The following is a 22,551-nucleotide window of genomic DNA, read 5'->3' as shown; positions in this document are numbered from 1 at the left end:
AATAAAGACCCACTTAGTCATTTATTTCCAAAGTCACTTTTCCTTTCTAATTTTACATTGACTTTAATAAAGTCACTTTAAAATTAGACTTTAGTAACTTTATCACTTAAAGTCACTTTTAAATTAGATTTGACTTTATAAAAATTATAAAGTCACTTTAGGAGAAAAATTAAATTCTTTTGGACACTTTGCCCTAGGCCAAAGATCAAAGCCTTAGGGAACCACTTGTCCTCCGGTACCAAATTTCAACACTCGCTCTTACCGAGGAAGGTGTTCCTCACCACACCCATCTTGTCTCTCAAGTAGTCATGCTTGCCCCGTGGTAAGGCTTTGGTAAGAATATCTGCAACCTGCTCATCAGTGGGAATATACTCAAGCTTCACAGTGCCCTTCTGAACATAGTCTCTGACGAAATGATATCTGATCCCGATATGCTTTGACCTGTCATGAAATACTGGATTCTCTGTGAGTTTAATGCAACTCTGATTATCACAGTAAATCACTGAAGGTCTCAACGGCTGACCAAATAAGCCAAACAACATCTTGCGAAGCCAGATGGCCTCACAACTAGCTAGACTGGTTGCCATATACTCTGCTTCCGCTGAACTCAATGCTATTGATTGCTGCTTCCGGCTGAACCATGACACTATTGCCGAACCCAACCCAAAACAACACCCCGAAGTGCTCTTCCTATCAGAAGCACAACCTGCCCAATCATAATCAGTATAACCTGCCAATCTCACTCCATCCCCCTGCCTGTAGTCCAGACCATAATCCACTGTCCCTTGCAAGTTCTGCAAAATGTGTTTTGCGGCCACCCAATGAACCTTCCTAGGCTCACACATAAACTGACTCATTGTGTTGACTGCAAAACAAATATCTGGTCTAGTGTTGACCAAATACATCAAGGAACCAATTAGCTGCCTGTACAATGTGGGATCCACCAACTCGGAATCCGAAGCATGAAGCTTCTTCCAGTTGGTAATCATCGGTGTCGACATGGGTTTACAATCCTCCATGTGGAATCTGCTAAGGATGTCCACAATATACTTCCCCTGCCCCAAGAAGAAATGTCCCTCCTCCTGCCACACCTCCAAAACCAAAAAGTAATGCATCAAGCCGATGTCCTTCATCTCAAACTCAGCCACAAGATCTCTCTTGCATTGCTTTATGAATCTCTCTGCACCTGTAATGACCAAGTCATCCACATACAGCACCAGAATGAGAGGCTCCTCACCAATCACAATAAAGTAAAGGTTCGGATCTGCCTCACTCTTTGTGAAACCCATCCCCTGCAAGTATGTATCTATCCTGGAGTACCAAGCTCTGGGAGCTTGCTTCAGGCCATAAAGGGCCTTCTTCAGTCTGCACACATGGGACTCCTTCCCATGCACCTCAAAGCCTTGTGGCTGCTCAATGTACACCTCCTCTTGTATGAAGCCATTGAGAAATGCAGTCTTCACATCCATCTGGTGGATCTTCCAACCCATCTCTACTGCTATCGATATAATGGAGCGGATCGAAGTATATCGAGCCACGGGAGCGAAGGTCTCCTCATAATCAACTCCCTCTACCTGGGAGAACCCTCTAGCCACAAACCTCGCTTTGAATTTCTCAATGCTGCCCTTTGCAGCATGCTTTACCTTGTAAAGCCATCTGGAAGTAACCATGGATTTGCCCTCAGGCCTCGGCACCACCTCCCAAACATCATTCTTCATGATAGAAGAATACTCCTCTTGCATGGTCTCTCTCCAGACTTGCTGGCTAGCTGCCTCCTCATAGCTAGAAGGCTCAGAGTCAAGGATGCTGGTAACTATTGCCATATAGCTACAAAACCTCTCAGGTGGTCTACTTTCTCTGACCGGCCTCTTAGGCTTAGCAACAGATGTGGCATCTCTCAAGGTGTCCTGAAGCCACTTGGGCTTCCTCTTCCCTGAGCGCACTTCTCCCATAGGAGAATGAAACTCGTCCTCCTCATCATCATCAGGAGCCTGAACTCCTGACTGTCTGTCTGCTGTCCTCCTGCCTGCACCTGAACCTGTAGAAGCTGAGGTACCGTGTGAACTGTCCATCAGTGGACTCCCTAGTGAACTGCTCTGCATGCTGCCCGGAGCACCACCCTTCTGGCTCGGCGAGCCACTGCTCACTGACGGACCTGACATCCTCATAGATGTACCTCCGGATCCTCCTGATCCCTGCCCACTAGATCCTTGCGACTGACTCAACTGCTGCTGAGGGTCTGGCTGATCCAGATACTCTAACTCCCGTGACCTCCTAAAGGCCCTGTCCTCCTCAAACTTCACATCCCACAACTTTCCTCTGTGCAGGAATGTAAATCCGAAAGGCCTTTGAGGTCTCACTGTAGCCCACAAAGATACCCTTCTTTGCGGTGGGCTCTAGTTTGCTCCTCTTCTCCTTGTGTATGTAGGAGTATGTAATGCATCCAAAGATACGAAGATGACCAATATCAGGCTTCTTCCCAGAAAAAGCCTCCTCCGGAGTCATGTGCCCCAAGGCACGGTGCAGACTCCTGTTCTGCAAATAAACAGCTGTGTTGCAGGCCTCTGCCCACAAGAACAATGGCAACCCCTGATCATGTAACATGGCTTTGGCAGCCCCTACGATGGATTTGTTCTTCCTCTCCGCAACCCCGTTCTACTGGGGGTTGTAAGGAACAGTGAACTCCCTCCTAATGCCTGCCTTCACACAGTAGTCAACAAACTCTCCAAGGGTGTACTCTCCCCCATTGTCCGACCCAATGTTACTTGGGAGCGGGAGCGGGAGCGGGGAGTGGGAGCGAAAACGGGAGCGGGAGCGACCATTTTCAGAAGCTCCCGGTTTGGGAGCGAATCCGGGAGCGATTTTTTAAAAAGATATATATTTTTTATATTTTTTAATTTTTGATACATATATGTCAACAAAAACATGTAGAATGATGAATTAGACATAAAAAACATAAAAAAACATAGATTGATCATTGAACCATATCACATCAATCATCTAGAAATTATAATCGTCATCAACCATGTCCACAAGTTAGTAAAATACATATTACAACTGCAACATATTGAGTCTTATAAATCATGATTCATCAAATCTTAAAGTTTCAACTTCAAGCTTTCAGAATTGAAAATTCAATAACATTTATCATCATTGATCACCAAAGTTGTACTTGTAAGCTAAGTTTAACCATTACAAGAAGTAATATCGAAGATATTTCTAAGTCCTAACTTCTAACTGTTAACATGATATGAAATGTTAAAAATTTATAAAATGAAACATGAATAATGAGATGAAATGAAACAACTTTAGTCTTTCACAAAGCATCATATTCATAATTCACAATCATTACCAATGAGTTATAATTGCCAAGGCCCAACTTCAAACTTCAAATTTTCATTGTCACAGTGATATAATGTTTACAAAAAATATCATTATGATATGAAAGAGTCAAGAGTCAAGAGTCAAGGACTCAAAACTCAACAGTTATGAAAACTAAAGTCTAATAGAAACTAAAAAAGACAAGTAAACTGTAAATCTACATGTGGCCCTTGCCACGAGAGTCTCCAGGAGTATAAGCAGGTCGTGGTGGTCTTCTAGGAGTCTCCCTTACAGACCGACAACCAAAACTAGAACCTCCATGCGAGGGTGTAGATGGAGGTGGCGACAACAAAGGAACAAGACTCGGACCTCGAGCACTGCTACTGGATGGTGGAGGTGGAGGTGGAGGTGGCATGGCTGCTGCAGCTGCTTCATTTTCATCCCTTACAAGTTCCTCTTCTAGTTCTTCAATATGTACAATGCCATCCTCCAAATTGTCATCTTCTGGGTGATTGTCCCAAATTTTATATGTGGGATCCTCATTAGCCCGATCACAGTAATGACTCAACAACCTCAAGTTGTAGTGCACATAAACCAAGCTTTCTGCTCGGTTTTCATTGAGTCTGTTTCTTTTCACATTATGTATATAGCTGTAGGTGCTCCAACACCTCTCTCCAGAAGAAGAATTTACAACCTGTGAAAGAACTTTTTTTGCCAATTTTGGCAAAAGTCCGTGGCCGCCATATGTTTCCCACCATGTGAGAGATTCAAATTTATCTTTGTCGTCGATTGCATGGAAGTTACCATACAAACCAGTGCCACTGAAATATCTGCCTATTTCAAGGCGCACAGCGGCACATTCCTCCCTGTCAGGTACCAACTTTTCTAATGCTTCCAAATATCCTTTAGTTACCTCTGGATCTAAATAGGGTTTGGTCCTAACCCCACCCCCTGCTGCAGGTTGGCCGAACCAAGATGTAGAGTAGTATTTTGGCATAAGGATATACGCCAAGCAATGTAGTGGAAGGTTAAGCCTATTCCACCGTTCACACACACAATCATGAATCAGTTTGTACAAGTTGGGATCTCTATTATGAACAATGTCTTTTATTTCCCCCAACATGGTATCCATTTGCTCATACACCTCGCCAATCACTGGTTTGTCTGTATCTGCAAACCAAATCATGTGATAAATTGGCTTGGTGAAATCCAATACCTGCCTCACACTTGTCCAAAACTACCCATCAAGAGCGGCCTCCTCCACCATTTCAAAACCTGCCATGTCAGCTACATTTGTAGCCCTTTTCTTTAATACCTGCCAATGTGGACTTGATACCATGCTAGCTAATGCCTCTCTTACCTTCAAAAGGCGCCTGAAGGTGAGGTAATAGCTACCAAATCTAGTCTTCGCAATCTTCAGCAACTCCAATCTCGAGTGACTGCGGAAAAGGCCATGGGTATTGCTATGATTTGTAATAAATTTTATCATTTGTTTGCCTTTCTTGTACAAATTACCAATCCATTGGTATTGTTCATTTTTGTTTTTGACAATATCATGCAACAGAAGGTTCAATGTGTGAACCAAACATCCAGACCAAAATATGTTGGGGTAGTTATCCTCAATAATTGCTCCCGCTGCCTTACAATTAGGAGCATTATCAGTGATGACTTGGATGACATTGTATGGGCCAATACGCTCAATTGTTTCAAGTAATGCTTCTGCAATGTTGATGGCGGTCTTGAACTTGTCTGAGTAATCATGTGCAGCTAGAAAGATGGGACCACTAACAGACACAGCGAGAACACTTATCAATGGTTTGCCTTTTACATTTGTCCATCCATCAGATACAATGGACACCCCATGGTCAGTCCAAGAACTTGTCATTTTATTCAAAGAATGTGATATTTTTGTTTTTTCATGATCAAGGCCAACGGTTCTTGCGTTGTCATACCCAGGGCTCTTGTATCCTTTAGGGGCATCATTTATGGCAGAAACCATTTCGTGCCAATAAGGTGAGCGAAGAACATTGAATGGTATCCCACATGCATAGAGAAACCTGTAAACTTTTGAATCCACATCATTCCTACATCCCTCATCAAGGAACCCCTTGATTTTTTTGTTCTGTATTGGGCTTCCTCCTCTTCCCTTATGTATTTGGCTCTCTCCGCTGCTGACACCGCTGTACAAGTTTTGATTCCTATTTGTTTCTCTCCATCCCATGGCCTTTTCTCGCAGAGGTGTCTTCTAGCACGGGTGTATGAACCTGTGTAATCAGTGTTGCAATGGGGGCAATGAAATTTAGTGGTTCCACCCCCTCTCCCTGTTTCAGCCCTGTTAACATATTTCCACAATGGAGTTTGGTCTTGTTTAGTTTTTTGAGGGTCATGTTCACCTTCCTCCAGCTCCTCCTCACCGGGGTTTTCACCCATTTGACTTTCTCCGGCTTCTTCATCCCCCTCTTCAGTTTGGGGCTGGCCCCTCCGTTTCCTATTCTCCAGCACCATAATAACCATAAAAGGGACCATGAAGAGGAAAATGCCAAGAAATATAGCCAGGTCCATGGTGTTTGATGTTTGTAGGGTTTTGATTCTTGAATCTGCAAATTAATTTAATTTATTGGGATTAATTAATTTAATTTATTAATTTAATTTAAATACATGATTTTTAAACTCAATAAGCTAAATTAAATTAACTAAATTACTACCTAACGAGCTAAACTAACTAAATTACTAAGTTACTTACCTCTGCAGGCTTGCTCCTCGCTCCTTGGCACTTGCTCCTCGCTCCTCAACACTTGCTCCTCGCTCCTTTGCTCTTGCTCCAGCTCCAAACTCAAGCTCAATGAAGTAACAATGAATATTTTTTTGGCCCATTGGCCTTTTAAAACCAATTTTTTTTAAATTTTTATTTTTATTTATTTATTTATTTATTTTTTTTTTTCGGGTCCGTGGAATTTTTTTCCACCGACCCGCTCCTGGCCCCGCGCAAATCGCTCCCGGAGTGATCGCTCCGTAAGTCGATTCCTAACAGACCAGGGAGCGCAAATTTTTTTGAGGGAGCGCGCTCCCGAAAATCGCTCCCGGACAGCGCGCTCCCGAGCCGCTCCCGCCCGGAGCGCGATTTGTGAGCGGGTTCGACGGGGGGGGGTGCTCCCCCGCAACATAGGGACTCCGACCTCAGGGACTTGATTTTTCGACCTGTCAGTGTCTCCACAAGAGCCCTAAATTCCTGAAACCGCTTGAAGACCTCACTCTTGGTCTTCAAGAAATAAATCCAGGTCTTCCTGGAGTGATCATCAATGAATAAAACATAGTACTCATATCCACTCAAGGAAACATGAGACATCCGACCGCGCACATCGGAATGAATCAAATCAAGTATCCCAGTCGCTCTGCTGTCACTGCTGGGAAAAGGAGATTTGGCAAACTTGCCCATCGCACATCCTCTGCAAGTATCAAAGTGATCAGTACTGAAATCTGGCACACCTGTAGTGATCTCCCACAAGGTCCTCAAGGCTCCATGATACATATGCCCCATCCTGCGGTGCCAAATCTCACATAGCTCAGAACTGCTAGCTCTGCTGTCGATACTACTGCTCAATGTCAAAAGGGACTGGAATGCAAACTTGTACACCTTTGCATGGCATACACCTATCACTCTAGCTGAATCAGTTGGAGTGCCCCTGGGATACATCAACACTTGTCCTCCCCTGAATAGTACCTTATATCCTCTGTCCTCCAAAGCTGAGACGGATATGAGGTTCTTCCTCATCCCCGGCACATAAAGAACATCTGACACCTTCAAGGGAGGTTTGGACTCCCTCTGAAATGTCAATGTCCCCACACCGACTGCTCTAACAACTCTGTCATCACCGAGTACTACCTCTATATCAGTGCCACTCTCTGAAAGCTCTGAGAAATACTCACGGACCCCTGTCATGTGACGTGAAGCCCCATTGTCCACATACCAGATACCCGAAGATGCTCCGCTAATCGAGGGAAAAGCATGCTCCCTCTGAACCTGTGTGGCAGGTGATCCTACACTAGAGGACTCATACGCAGTGAACCCAAACTCCCGGTCAAAACGAACTGCAAAGTCCTCAACCTCTGCTGAAGCTGCCACGCTCTGGTTCTTCCCCTTCTTCTTCTTCTTCTCTGGACACACAACTGCATAGTGTCCCATCTTTTGACAATTCCAACACTTCACCTTGGAATAGTCCTTCTGTGTGTTATCCTGTTTACCTTTACCTTTGCCTTTGCCCCCACCATTGCTTGTGGAAGCCTGCTTCTTCCCTTTGCTTTTCTTGCCTCCTGCCACCAATGCTACATCCTCATCCTGCTCAGCTGGCTTGGTTGCTCCAAGCTGACCTTTCCTGATCTCTGTCTGAATGCAATCATCCCAAAACCTCTCCCATGTGGGAAGGGTCTCACGTGCACAAACCCCATCAGCAAAGTTCATCTATGAATGGGGGAGGCCATTCGCTGCAATCCGCACCAACTCAGTGGGTGGAATGACCTCTCCAACTGCTGCCAACTCATCTCTCACATTAGTAATCTTTGTGAGATATCCAGCTGCACTATCATTACCCATCTTAATGGTCTTCAACTTCTCCTTCAAGACCATTTTCCGGTTCTCATTGGTACTCTGGTAGAGATTGGACAATGCTGTCCACATCATAGTTTTAAAAACCGTTCCGGTCCAACCGGTTACCGGCCTAACCGGCCGGTTGGGAGGCTCACCGGTCAGAACCGGTGAAAAAAACCCGGTTTACAGCACCCTTTGCCCGGAAAATTGCCCTAACCGGTAAAAACCGGCCGGTTTAGGGCGGAACCGGCCGGTTTATTGCTAACCGGCCGGTTCCGTCCTAAACCGGCCGGTTCCGTCCTAAACCGGCCGGTTTATGGACAGGCCGCCGGTCAAGCAAAAAGCGCAGCGGTTTTTTGGAACTGAGGGCGGTTTAGGGGTTTTGGGGGTGAGGGAAAGGGATTTTCCCTCCAAAAACACCCTCACACTTGCTATAAGACACCCCTCTCACTCTCATTTGTCTCACACAACTGATTTGGAGTGTTTGTGAGTTTGTTTGTGAGCTTGGAGAGTGTGGAGTTTTTGCTGAAGTAGTCATCTTGGAGTTGGAGTTGGAGCTATTTTGGAGATAGTGTGTAGCTGTCAGTGGAGTTGCCATCATCAAGAGGAGGCTAAGGGAGCTACTTTGCATTTCCAGGTAAGGATTTGCACTTGATAATTCCTCATTTGGGTCTGCTGTCCATGAATTATTTTTTTTGTGCTATAAACTTCTCACTTCAATGATCTATCATCTATGCTAAGCCTATGAACTCTCTAGCTCTATGCTATCAATTTTTGTAGCTTGCATGTGCATTTTTTTTCCTACATTTATCATTGGTTTTCCATGTTCCTTAGCTGCAATTTTTTTTTTAAATGGCAGATTTCTTTGCAAATTGTTATTATTTCAAGCAAACATGGCTCCAAAAGGAAAGGACAGTGCATGGGTTCATTGTGATGTAATTGAGGGAAAAATGATATGCAAATTATGCCATAAATCTATTGGAGGTGGGGGTATTCTTAGGTTGAAACAACACTTGGCTGGGGTAAGAGGCCAAGTAAAGCCATGTGATGCACCAAAAGAACTGTTAGGTCCTATTAGGGCAGAATACATTGCCAAGCTTGAAAAATTTTATGAGGATAAGGCTAGGGAGAAGGCCATCCAAGATGAAATTGCAAGGAAGAGGGAATTAATGGAAGCCATGAATCTTATGAAAGAGAGTGGGTATGATGATTATGAGATTCAAGACTCCACTTCTATCCCTTCCACCAATGACCCCTTTCACTATGTTCATCCTTCTGTTGGAGTTGGCCAACCATCAAAAGGAGCAAAGAGACCAAACATCCAAAGTTATTTCTCATCTTCTGCCAACATTGCCTCTTCTAAATCTAATCCCACTTCCTCCCAGCCAAGTTCTCAACCCACTTTGGATCAGCATTGGAAAAAACAATGCAAAGAAACTTCTCACCAATACATTGCTAGATGGTGGTATGATTCAGATATCCCATTTAATGCTGCTCGCTCACCTTATTACCAAGCTATGTGGGACTCTGTTATAGCTGCAGGAAAGGGCTTCAAAGGCCCTAGTATGCATGACTTGAGGGGAGCTCTTTTGCAAAAAGAGATATCTTCCATTGATGAGTATTTGGCTGAGTTTAGAGAGTCATGGGTCAAAACAGGTTGTTCCATTATGTCAGATGGATGGACCGATGGAAAGAACCGCACTATCATTAATTTCCTTGTTTCTTGCCCTCAAGGAACCATGTTTTTGAAATCAGTTGATGCATCTGATAGGGTAACGGATGCAAGCCTTCTATTTGAGCTTTTGGATAACATTATTCAGGAAGTTGGGGAGCAGCATGTTGTGCAGGTCATCACTGATAATGCCTCAAACTATGTTCTTGCTGGAAAGATGCTTGAGGCCAAATATAACACCATATTTTGGACTCCATGTGCTGCACATTGCATAGACCTCATGCTTGAGGATATAGGCAAGGTGGAGTGGGTAAAAAACACTGTAGAGCATGCCAAGTGCATTACAAAATACATTTACAACCACTCATGGGTATTGAGCCTAATGAGGAAACACACTGGAGGCAAAGAGCTTGTTAGGCCTGCAATTACGAGATTTGCAACTCACTTCCTCACGTTGCAATGTCTCAATGGTCAACATAGAAACTTGCAGAAAATGTTTTCCTCTGATGAATGGTCTGAATCTTGGTGGGCTCGTAGACCAGATGGAAAAGACACCAAAAAGAAAGTGTTAGACACTTATTTTTGGAAAAGGTCTGTAGAGCTTGTGAAAATTACCGAGCCCCTTGTTAAGGTGCTAAGGTTGGTGGATGGGGAAAGATTGGCCATGGGCTACATTTATGAAGCTATGGATCAGGCAAAGGAGCAGATACGAGCAGCTTACAATGACAGGTTAGCTAAATATGGCCGTATATGGGAGATCATTGATAACAGATGGAACAATCAACTCCATCGTCCTATACATGCAGCCGGGTATTTTTTGAACCCAAGGTATCACTATAAAAATCGGCTAGGAGATCAGCATGATGGGGAGGTCAGAGCTGGATTGATTGATTGCTTGGAGCGCATGGTCCCTAACCATGTAGACCAGTTGGATATACATAGACAGCTTACTATTTTCAATCAAGCAAGTGGTACTTTTGGCAAAAACTTGGCAAAGATGGCAAGAGATGTGGACCAACCAGGTAAGCAATTCCAATTTCCATTTTGTTTTTCATTTCAAGTTAAAATTGTTTACGTTCTTTACAATTCAAATTATAAACTAAGTTACTAATTATTGTCTTTTTCTTTGCAGCACATTGGTGGGAGTCATTTGGTGGCCAGTGTCCTCAATTGCAAAGGTTTGCAATTAGAGTCCTCAGTCAAACTTGCAGTGCTTCAGGTTGTGAGCGCAATTGGTCTGTTTTTGAGCGCATACACACGAAGAAGAGAAACCGTTTGGAACAAAAACGGTTAAATGATCTTGTTTTTGTGCAATACAACCTTCGACTGAGGAGGAACCAAATGATGAGCAAATCACCTGATCTAGATCCCATTGTGTTGGACGATATTGATCCAACATCAGAATGGGTGGAGGAGACTGAAGATCCTGTGTTTGAGGCTGATTTTGATATCGACATGGCTTTAGCGGAGGATGAGGCAGATTATGTGGCGGCATCAGAACCAGGATCAGTAGCGGCATCAAGGAAAGGCAAGGAACCAATGGAAGGCACTAGTCGTGCAGGTCGAAAAACTCGTGCTTCCATTAGGTCCACTTCTATTGTCATTGGTGGCATTGATACTGATGTTGCAGATGAGGCAGAGGCATCCTCAGACTCTGAACCAGATGATGTCTATGTAGCTCCTGATGATGATCCTGTGTCTAGTAGTGGTGATGGACTTGATGATTGATCATGTGTACACTGTAGACTTGTAGTAGGCCAATGGCCTCATAGCTTGCAGCATTGTTTTTGGACTTTATAGGCCATTTAGAGCCTCATTTCTTATGTATTTTTCTATTTTGTCGATGATATGTATTGCACTCGGTGCCATTTTGATATATTCACCTTTGCATGGTATATAAATGAGCAAACTTTGCATATTTTGTCTCTATTGGCTTGGAATCATGGTTTTACATCTTAAAAATAGTTTTGTTTCATTAAAAATTAATTATTTAATGTATTTTTTAAAAACCGGTTCGTTTAGACCAAACCAGTCCCGGTTAGACCGGTTCCGGTCGGTAAACCGGTTCATTAGGTGGACCGGTCCGGTCACCGGTTCCGGTTTTAAAAACACTGGTCCACATCTCATGGGCATTTCTCTTTCCTCTCACATGAGGAATGCAATGGTCTTTGACTCCGTCTAGAATCAGTCTCTTACCCTTGTTGTTCTTTTTATTATACTCAGTCAACTGAGTAGCATCAGTAGGCACAACAACAGGGTTCTGTGTGGTATGCACCATGATGTCCCAGACTTCTGCCTCCTCAAAGATACTCTGCACTCTCCTTCCAAACGCTGTAATTTGTATGGCCATCCAACTTATCCTCCACCCTCAATCCCAATGACATCATGCTGTCCTAAAACTGAAAATAGCACTGCTGTAGTAAAGATAAAACTGCTGTTTGTGAAAAATCAGCTTGCTGGAATTTTCTGAGTGAAAAATCAACAGGCTGTAATTTTCCTCCTTGCTGTCCCAAACTGCAGTTCAACACTCAAGCTCTGATACCATGTAAAACTTTATCATTTCCCACCCCGGTTTTTAGTTTCATCTTATTTCTCCAAAATAGTTAAATGCCCATTCCCATATCCATACATCCAACAACTGGAAAATAAATTTTGCTGAAAACACAAATTCTGGAAAAATTACAGAATGCTGGAAAATGCAGAAATAAATATCAGCACATACAAACAGCCATTCAACACATTTAAACACAGTGATTTTTTGTCAAGGTGACCCTGGAAAAACCCCCTACAACTCTTGGGGAAAACTAGTTCGAGAGCTCTTTCTTTTATTTCTAGAAAATGCTTTTTACAGTAAGAGAAATATTCAGCAAAATCAGCAAGCAAACTTTTACAACTTATCTCAGCCTTGCTGAAACTCCGCTGTACAGCGTCGCTGAAACTCGCCTTGTTGAAACTCCGCCCTGTTGAAACTCTGCTGTACAGACTTGCTAAAACTTAGCCTTGCTGAAACTCCGCTTTGCTGAAACTCCGCTGTACAGACTTGCTGAAACTCAGCCTTGCTGAAGCTCCGCCCTGCTGAAACTCCGCTGTACAGACTTGCTAACTTAGCCTTGCTGAAACTCCGCTGTACAGATTTGCTGAAACTCAGCTTTGCTGAAACTCCGCCCTGCTAAAACTCTGCTGTATGGACTTGCAGCCTCCTTCTCCTCACTGTCCAGAAATCTCCCTGGTTCTCTTACTCTCCTTCTCTCAATCTGCTCATGAAAGAATTAATGACCTTTTCCTCCTTTAATCTAACCCTAAGTGACTTTTGGGTGATCCCTAAATCCAATAGTTGAAATAGATTGAGATCTAGGGCTGAGATTAAATGCTCATTTAAATCTCACTTTCTATTTTTTTAATTCACCCCACTTTAATAAAGACCCACTTAGTCATTTATTTCCAAAGTCACTTTTCCTTTCTAATTTTACATTGACTTTAATAAAGTCACTTTAAATTTAGACTTTAGTAACTTTATCACTTAAAGTCGCTTTTAAATTAGATTTGATTTTATAAAAATTATAAAGTCACTTTAGGAAAAAAATTAAATTCTTTTGGACACTTTTCCCTAGGCCAAAGATCAAAGCCTTAGGGAACCACCTGTCGTCTGGTACCAAATTTCAATAGTTTGGGCAGATTTTAAACAGTTTATGAGATATTAAAATAATTAATAATTTTAATGGAGTCCCTAAGTCTAAACTTTGAGAAATTAAATTATTAATGTGGATTAATATAATACTGTGTTAGAATGGTCCAAAAGACATGGATCAATCCAGATCTAATCTTAGTAGTCGATTAGGGACTTAATCTCAACTGTTGATATGTCAACGAGAAAAGTATAAGAGGAGGCTTGAGGGTCACTTGGAGGGTACACCAGATGATTAGTCATTCTATTCTCTAGAGCGGGGTTTTCTAAGAGAGATAGAATCAGTGATTGGAGTTGCAACTGAGGGGCAGTGAGTACAGAGAGACAGAGAGGCAGAGATAGTGCTGGTAGATCAGTGTAGGAGCCAGAGAGAGTGATGCAGTAGTAGCCAGGGCTCACGCAGGGGCAGCCAGGAGTTGCGCAGTGCTTTAGAGAGGCCAGTGTAGCTGACACAGATGGCCAGAAGGTTGACGTGTGGCCTCCTGAGGCTAACGCAGGCCTATTCAGGGTGACGCAGGGCCAGCGCTGGGCAGAGAGAGGCTGACGCAGTCCAGAGAGGCTGACGCTGGGGTTTCTGGGGCAGATTGGAGCTGAGGAGCTGCCGGAGGGTTTATCCGGGGTTTCAGCCGGGACATTTGTCTTAGACTGAGGTGCTACTGCCAAGGGCATTCTCTGTTGGGTAAGCTAGATTTGGCACCCAGATTGTACTCTGAAATTGCTTAATAAGAAAACCCTCAAATAGCTGCACCGGTTTTCCCGCATTGGGTTTTTCCGGGGACATTGGTCCAAAAATAATGGTGTCATTTTGTGTGCTTGTATCTGTTTCCTTCAGTTGATGATCTGTAATATGTTGAGCATGCACTAGTGTTTATTTTCAGTATTTACATTGTAAATAACTTGTTAAGTAACGGAACAAGTAGGTAGGAATAAATCAGTAAAGTGCATGGAGGGTTTCTAACTGGTAGGCTTAGAAACTTCAACAAAAAATCCAACGGAGAGAAGAATCTACTTTGGATAGAGAAGAATTTACTTTGAATCCTGGCTACCTTATGCCTTCAGGCAATTTCAGTCCTATATTTAGTGCTCTTAGGGCTTACGACTGCATTTACAATTTTTAGAAGAAATATGATATTCTAGGCCCGGTACTTCAGCAACACAACTTGTCAAGGAATGTCAGAGTGTTCACAATCTAGGTATTCTCCAAGTCAATGAGGCTTATTTGTTTCAGCTCTTTCAGAAATACTAGAATGGGAATAAACGCGTCCAAGCAATCCAGAACCTAGCGTTAGTTCTTCACTAATATCCGAATAATTTTCTCCGTCCGCGCACTCAGCTTATCAAACTTGCTCAGGGTCTATTTGTTGATTTCAGGGGCTCGGTTTTGAATGCTGTACAGGGATGCGTGCCAAAATTTCGTGCTACTGTCTTTCTTCAGTAGCAACAGAGATCTTCACTGACATCAACAATTATTTTGAATATGCGTGTTGGAATTACTAAGTTTAACCTGGTAGAAATTCTTCCTGTATTATTTGATTTATTTCTTCCTACTTGTTCAATTACTTAACAAGTTATTTACCATGTAAATACTGAAAATAATTACAAGTAAAGTATCAACACATACAGATCATCAACTGAAAGTAAACAAGCACACAAGTGACATCGTTGTTTTTGGACTAATGTCCTTGGAAAAACCCAATGCGGGAAAATCGGTGCAGCTATTCAGAGGGTTTTATTATTATGCAGTTTCAGAACACACCCTAGGTGCTAAAAATGGCTCACCCAACAAAGAATGCCCTCGGCAGTAGTACCTCTCAGTCGAAGAAAGATATTCCAGCTAAATCACCAGATGAATGATCCCACAACAACAATGCAACCTCTGCTGCTTTGTGTCACTCTGATAGGGACTGCGTCACCCTATCCGACTGTCCAACTCCCAGTCTGTCCCACGAAAAATCTCCCAGCGCTGCCTCTAGGCTCTGCGTCAGCCTCTCTGGCCCAACGTCAGCCTCTTTGGTCCAACGTTAACCTCCTTGGGCTCTGCTTCGGCCTCTGGAGCTTCTGCGTCTCACACGCTGGCCCTCTCTGGTTCTGCGCAGCTCCTGGCTGCCTCTGTGTGGCCTCTAGTTGGCTCTGCGTCAACCGCTCCCGGCTTTTGCGCTGATCCTCTCGGTATTAACTCTGCCCCTCTGCTATGTATTCACTGCCCCTCAACTACAACTCTGATCGCTCACTCAATTTCCTCAGCAAACCCTGCCCCAAAAAATCGAGTTCTTGATCTCTCTTGGTGTGTTTTCCAACTGACCCTCAAGCCCCCTCTTATACTTTTCTCGTTGGTACATCAACGACTGAGATTAAATCTCTAATCAACGACTAAGATTAGATTTGGCTTGATCCATGACTTTTGGACCATTCTAACCTAGTTTTATATTAATTCACATTAATATTTTATTTTTCCTAAGTTTAGACTTAGGAACTCCATTAAAAATATTAATTATTTATATATCTCCCAAACTGGGTAGATTTTGCCCAAACCGTTTCTGGGTCTTGGAGATCTCATGTGCTTTAGCCTCTCCACCAATTTTCATGGCTAGAGCACATCCGATGCTACCCCAAATCAACACTTCCTCTTAGCGAGGACTGTGCTCTAGTAATACTCCTCACTGAGTATCACCTTGATCATCTAGCATCGGTCCTTGTGCTGATGCTAGGCCTCCCCGCCCAACATCCTCTGCATTGTTGCATCATGTACTGCTACCCATGGCCCTGCCACTGCTGCATCCGTACGGCAACTCCCTCTGCATCTGTGCTGCTACCCATGGCCCTGCCACTGCCATTGCTGCATCTGCATTACATCCCCTCTCATCATGTTGCATCGTGTTGCCCATAGCACTGCCACTGCTAATTGCTGCACTGCAACTCAGTTACTGAGAAGTAAGTAACTGATCCTCCCAATTCTGACATCTCTGCCAGGCTAGAAACACTCCTGATGTTGAATCTCCCTCTGTCGCTGACAAGTGCTCCCTCTATTGACCTTTGCGCTGCTGCAACAACTCCATGCATCTCGCACCGCTGCCTCACGCTGTCGCGGGACTCCTGCACTGTAGCGCTCTCTTTTGCTCCATCCGCATCTATCTCTACCGACATCCGCCAGTCCTACTACTCCTCTTTGGGGCTCCCGTAGCAAGGTATAATCCAAGAGGTTGGGTACCTCAAGGATCCTGCCCCTCACTGCTTGTAGTCATCCTGACTACAGCTCGATGTCTCCCCACTTTTTCTCAAGTGGCACATGAGCACTCATGGCATAGTCGTCATTCGTCTCCACTTCTTTCTCCTCCTTCGCTCATGCTGCCTTGGTCTCAGAAGCCTCGCCCTTGCTCTTCTTCCTTGGACACTGGTTCACATACTGACCCAGTGCCCCACAGTGGAAGCACTTGACCTTGGAGAGGTCCTTTCGTTTCTCCTGCTTTCCCATAGATGCTAGAGCAACATCCTCCTCTTCCTCTTTCTTGATTCTGACCCCCTTACCGCTACTCCTTGCCTTGGTTAGCCGTCTGATCTCTTCTTGACAAAGAGTCGCCCAAAGTTCTTCCCAATCCGGAAGGTTTGACCTGCCCAATAAGCTCTGGACAAATACCTCCCAGTCCTTTGAGATTGCGTTCAGTGCGGTCCTCACCAACATCTCCTCATTCGGCGTGGGCCCTATAGAAGTCAGCTGGTCCAGGATCTCTGTCAATTGCCCGAGGAAGATATCTATCTACTCTCCCCTCTGCATCTGGTATGACCGTAGCTAATTTTCTAGAAGCATCTTCCTCTGCAAGGAAGTATTTGATACAACTTCTTCAGGGTATCCCACATCTCATTTGCTGTACTCTTCTCGGCAATATGTGGTGCCACATGATCCTTGACCCTGTCAACTATGATGCACTTAGCCCTGGCCATTGCCTCTTCGTACCTCTCATTTTAAATCGGGTCAACTGGGATCACTATCGTTTTCAAGGCGAAGTGTTTGATGCGATACTTGTCTAGAATGGACAAGATCCTGGCCTTCCAGACTATGAAGTTGGAAGCTCCGTCCAGTCTATCCTGGTCTCTCAGCGCATTCACTGCCATTTCGCTGCTCCTCTTTCGACTCTCTCTACTTCCCTCCGAGAAGTCCTCTGATCGACTCTTGTTGAGTCTCTCAACTTCCTGTCTGGAAGTTCTCGGTTTGACTCCCTCTGAGCCTCGATTTCTCTTCTAGAAACCCCTCTGCCAATGTCGAGATGCCCCACTCCGATCGTTTGTGTAACTGCACTACTGATCCAGATTTCTTGGCTAGAAATCCTCGACAACAACTCCCTCCTCCTTGGTCTTGCCCTGTTAGGTACTGTTCTGACCACAGTACCCCACCAACTTCACTCCGCAACTCACCCACAGCCTCCTATGCCTCAGCAATCTGAAGGTCTGAGCCTCTAGGCTTTGCGCAATCTTGGCACCGACAAAATCTGCACCTCCTGGCCACAACGTCGATCCTTCCTGACTGAGAAAGATGACCAGGCACTGCGTAGGTCAGGTCTGCTCCTCTCTGCCTCAGCGCTGATCCTCCTCCTGGCTCAAATTGATGACGCAGGCTCTCTGCGTCACCCTTTCCTTTTTGCTTTCTGCTGGGAACAACTTTTGTCACTCGGGATAGCTGTTTCTGCTACTGCTACTCTGCTCGGCTGATGCCTTCAGTTATCCTGTGATTTGCAACCACGCTTTGATACCATGTTGGAATTTCTAAGTTTAACCCATTAGAAATTCTTCCTGTACTATTTGATTTATTTCTTCCTACTTGTTCAATTACTTAACAAGTTATTTACCATGTAAATACTGAAAATAAATACAAGTACAATATCAACACATACAGATCATCAACTGAAAGTAAACAAGCACACAAGTGACACCGTTGTTTATGGACTAATGTCCCCAAAAAACTCAATGCGGGAAAACAGGTGTAGCTATTCAGAGGGTTTTATTATTATGCAATTTCAGAATACAACTTGGGTGCCAGAAATGGCTCACCCAACAGGTAATGCCCTCGACAGTAGTACCTCTCAGTCGGAGACAGATATTTTGGCTAAATCACCGGATCAATGATCCCACAACAACATGCAACTTCTGCTGCTCTGCGTCACTCTGATAGGGACTGCGTCACCCTATCCAGCTGTCCAACTCCCAGTCCGTCCCATGAAAAATCTCCCAGCACTGCCTCTAGGCTTTGCGTCAGCGTCTCTGGTCCAGTGTCAGCCTCTCTGGTCCAGCGCCAGCCTTTGGTTCTTCTGCGTCTCACACGCTGGCCCTCTCTGGCTCTGCGCAGCTCCTGGCTGCCTTTGCGTGGCCTCTGTGTGGCCTCTAGCTGGTTCTGCGTCAACCTCTCCCGGCTTCTACGCTGATCCTCCCGGTACTAACTCTGCCTCTCTGCTATGTATTCACTGCCCCTCAACTACAACTCTAATCACTCTCAATTTCGTCAGCAAACCCTACCCCAGAAAATCGAGTTCCCGATCTCTCTTGGTGTGTTCTCCAACTGACCCTCAAGCCTCCTCTTATACTTTTCTCGTTGGTCCATCAACGACCGAGATTAAATCTTTAATCAATGACTAAGATTAGATTTGGCTTGATCCATGACTTTTGGACCTTTCTAACCCTGTTTTATATTAATTCACATTAATATTTTATTTTTCCTAAGTTTAGATTTAGGAACTCCATTAAAAATATTATTTATTTTAATATATCCCAAACTGGTTAGATTCTACGCAAACCATTTATGGGTCTTGGAGATCTCATGTTTTTTAGCCTCTCCACCACCAATTTGCATGGCTAGAGTACATCCGATGCTACCCCAAATCAACAGTGCACAGTGACTAATTCCACAAACCGTTGACTGAGACACCATAAATTATTCGCTGCCTAGTCAATGTATTTGTGCTAGAACGGGAGCTTGCCGCTTAGTGGATATGCTTTCCACGTGGTTATTTCCTTTGCGTATAACTTCTAATAAGAATCCTGTTGCTCTGAAGACCTTGCTTATCTTCAGCAATAATTTCGTGCTAGACAAAATGCAAGGTGAATTTGCTATTCTCCAATTTTGTCCTTACGCCCGACAAGAAGATAGTTGACCTCCACTACCTTCAGAAAGATCATCGCAATCCTTCAAAGAGATCTTCGTAACCATTCAAAGATTTCCAGAGGTCTCGTTGCCCAATATATAATTTATGTGCCCAATTAAAACAGATAAATTGATTCAGCAAAAATTCTTTCCTCCTTCAAAAGTGTTCCTGTGCCAGAACAAGGACAATAAAAATAAAAAATAAAAATAAAAGAATAAAGGGAGATTATCAACTAGGGTAAAATCTTTCACCACCGAAATTGATAGGAGGAAAGGGGTCTTAAAACCCTCAGACCCATTTCGCTGCTCCTCTTTCGACTCTCTCTACTTCCCTCCGAGAAGTCCTCTGATCGACTCTTGTTGAGTCTCTCAACTTCCTGTCTGGAAGTTCTCGGTTTGACTCCCTCTGAGCCTCGATTTCTCTTCTAGAAACCCCTCTGCCAATGTCGAGATGCCCCACTCCGATCGTTTGTGTAACTGCACTACTGATCCAGATTTCTTGGCTAGAAATCCTCGACAACAACTCCCTCCTCCTTGGTCTTGCCCTGTTAGGTACTGTTCTGACCACAGTACCCCACCAACTTCACTCCGCAACTCACCCACAGCCTCCTATGCCTCAGCAATCTGAAGGTCTGAGCCTCTAGGCTCTGCGCAATCTTGGCACCGAAAAAATCTGCACCTCCTGGCCACAACGTCGATCCTTCCTGACTGAGAAAGATGACCAGGTACTGCGTAGGTCAGGTATGCTCCTCTCTGCCTCAGCGCTGATCCTCCTCCTGGCTCAAATTGATGACGAAGGCTCTCTGCGTCACCCTTTCCTTTTTGCTTTCTGCTGGGAACAACTTTTGTCACTCGGGATAGCTGTTTCTGCTGCTGCTACTCTGCTCGGCTGATGCCTTCAGTTATCCTGGGATTTGCAACCACACTTTGATACCATGTTGGAATTTCTAAGTTTAACCCATTAGAAATTCTTCCTGTACTATTTGATTTATTTCTTCCTACTTGTTCAATTACTTAACAAGTTATTTACCATCTAAATACTGAAAATAAATACAAGTACAATATCAACACATACAGATCATCAACTGAAAGTAAACAAGCACACAAGTGACACCGTTGTTTATGGACTAATGTCCCCAAAAAACTCAATGCGGGAAAACAGGTGTAGCTATTCAGAGGGTTTTATTATTATGCAATTTCAGAATACAACTTGGGTGCCAGAAATGGCTCACCCAACAGGTAATGCCCTCGACAGTAGTACCTCTCAGTCGGAGACAGATATTTTGGCTAAATCACCGGATCAATGATCCCACAACAACATGCAACTTCTGCTGCTCTGCGTCACTCTGATAGGGACTGCGTCACCCTATCCAGCTGTCCAACTCCCAGTCCGTCCCATGAAAAATCTCCCAGCGCTGCCTCTAGGCTTTGCGTCAGCGTCTCTGGTCCAGTGTCAGCCTCTCTGGTCCAGCGCCAGCCTTTGGTTCTTCTGCGTCTCACACGCTGGCCCTCTCTGGCTCTGCGCAGCTCCTGGCTGCCTTTGCGTGGCCTCTGTGTGGCCTCTAGCTGGTTCTGCGTCAACCTCTCCCGGCTTCTACGCTGATCCTCCCGGTACTAACTCTGCCTCTCTGCTATGTATTCACTGCCCCTCAACTACAACTCTAATCACTCTCAATTTCGTCAGCAAACCCTACCCCAGAAAATCGAGTTCCCGATCTCTCTTGGTGTGTTCTCCAACTGACCCTCAAGCCTCCTCTTATACTTTTCTCGTTGGTCCATCAACGACCGAGATTAAATCTTTAATCAATGACTAAGATTAGATTTGGCTTGATCCATGACTTTTGGACCTTTCTAACCCTGTTTTATATTAATTCACATTAATATTTTATTTTTCCTAAGTTTAGATTTAGGAACTCCATTAAAAATATTATTTATTTTAATATATCCCAAACTGGTTAGATTCTACGCAAACCATTTATGGGTCTTGGAGATCTCATGTTTTTTAGCCTCTCCACCACCAATTTGCATGGCTAGAGTACATCCGATGCTACCCCAAATCAACAGTGCACAGTGACTAATTCCACAAACCGTTGACTGAGACACCATAAATTATTCGCTGCCTAGTCAATGTATTTGTGCTAGAACGGGAGCTTGCCGCTTAGTGGATATGCTTTCCACGTGGTTATTTCCTTTGCATATAACTTCTAATAAGAATCCTGTTGCTCTGAAGACCTTGCTTATCTTCAGCAATAATTTCGTGCTAGACAAAATGCAAGGTGAATTTGCTATTCTCCAATTTTGTCCTTACGCCCGACAAGAAGATAGTTGACCTCCACTACCTTCAGAAAGATCATCGCAATCCTTCAAAGAGATCTTCGTAACCATTCAAAGATTTCCAGAGGTCTCGTTGCCCAATATATAATTTATGTGCCCAATTAAAACAGATAAATTGATTCAGCAAAAATTCTTTCCTCCTTCAAAAGTGTTCCTGTGCCAGAACAAGGACAATAAAAATAAAAAATAAAAATAAAAGAATAAAGGGAGATTATCAACTAGGGTAAAATCTTTCACCACCGAAATTGATAGGAGGAAAGGGGTCTTAAAACCCTCAGAGCCTGAGGCTCAAAAAACAGAAGTAATTGATCCAATCCAATGATGATTCAAATGAATTCACTCTCTTGTATTTATAGATTTTCCTAGAGAGGGGCTTTCTCCTTAATTGATTGAGTAAAATTCACTCCAAACACCAATGTTGGGTTTCTTTGCCTAGCTGCCCCAAAACTTGCCCAAACATTGGGTATTTTGAGGTTTTCCCCTTTATTGAAGACTATAGCCTACGGGGATCAATAGGCTACTTCATCCCTTGGGCCAATTAATCCTCTGGGAACATTACAGTTCCCCCTTCCCAACATTGCTTGTTCTCAAGCAATGGCATGTCTGGCTGCTGCATCAATTCCATGATGTCTGCAGTTGATGGTATCCAATACTCAGAAATTTGATCCTGCAAGTTTGTCTCTTTTCCTATGAGCAGTAGATTTGATCCTGGAATAACTATTTTGATATTTTCGTTGTAGCAAGCCCCTTTTTATACACTTTTAGGCTCAAGAATCTTCCAATAGATGCAAAAATTTGCAAAATATTCTTGTTACGAAGACTGA

The 22,551-nt window shown here is 43.8% G+C and overlaps 2 protein-coding genes across 7 annotated transcripts in view; both read left to right on the top strand.

Moving 5' to 3' along the window:
- Nucleotides 1-22,551, top strand: part of LOC149156186 (uncharacterized) — a 234,545-nt gene that overhangs the window by 16,158 nt on the left and 195,836 nt on the right. The gene's annotated exons all lie outside the window — the stretch shown is intronic.
- On the top strand, nucleotides 9,646-11,589 carry LOC149156188 (uncharacterized). Its single transcript, XM_089439476.1, has 2 exons — nucleotides 9,646-10,600; nucleotides 10,711-11,589. The coding sequence occupies exons 1-2, from the start codon at nucleotides 9,646-9,648 to the stop codon at nucleotides 11,304-11,306; spliced, it is 1,551 nt and encodes a 516-aa protein (XP_089295602.1). The 3' UTR covers nucleotides 11,307-11,589.

This window comes from Pinus tabuliformis, chromosome 9 (genome assembly GCF_031772625.1).
Source record: "Pinus tabuliformis cultivar Carrire ecotype Pingquan chromosome 9, CPIR1, whole genome shotgun sequence".
Taxonomy (NCBI): Eukaryota; Viridiplantae; Streptophyta; class Pinopsida; order Pinales; family Pinaceae; genus Pinus; species Pinus tabuliformis.
Note: the sequence above shows the minus strand (reverse complement) of the source record. Positions and strands in the feature narration are given on the sequence as shown.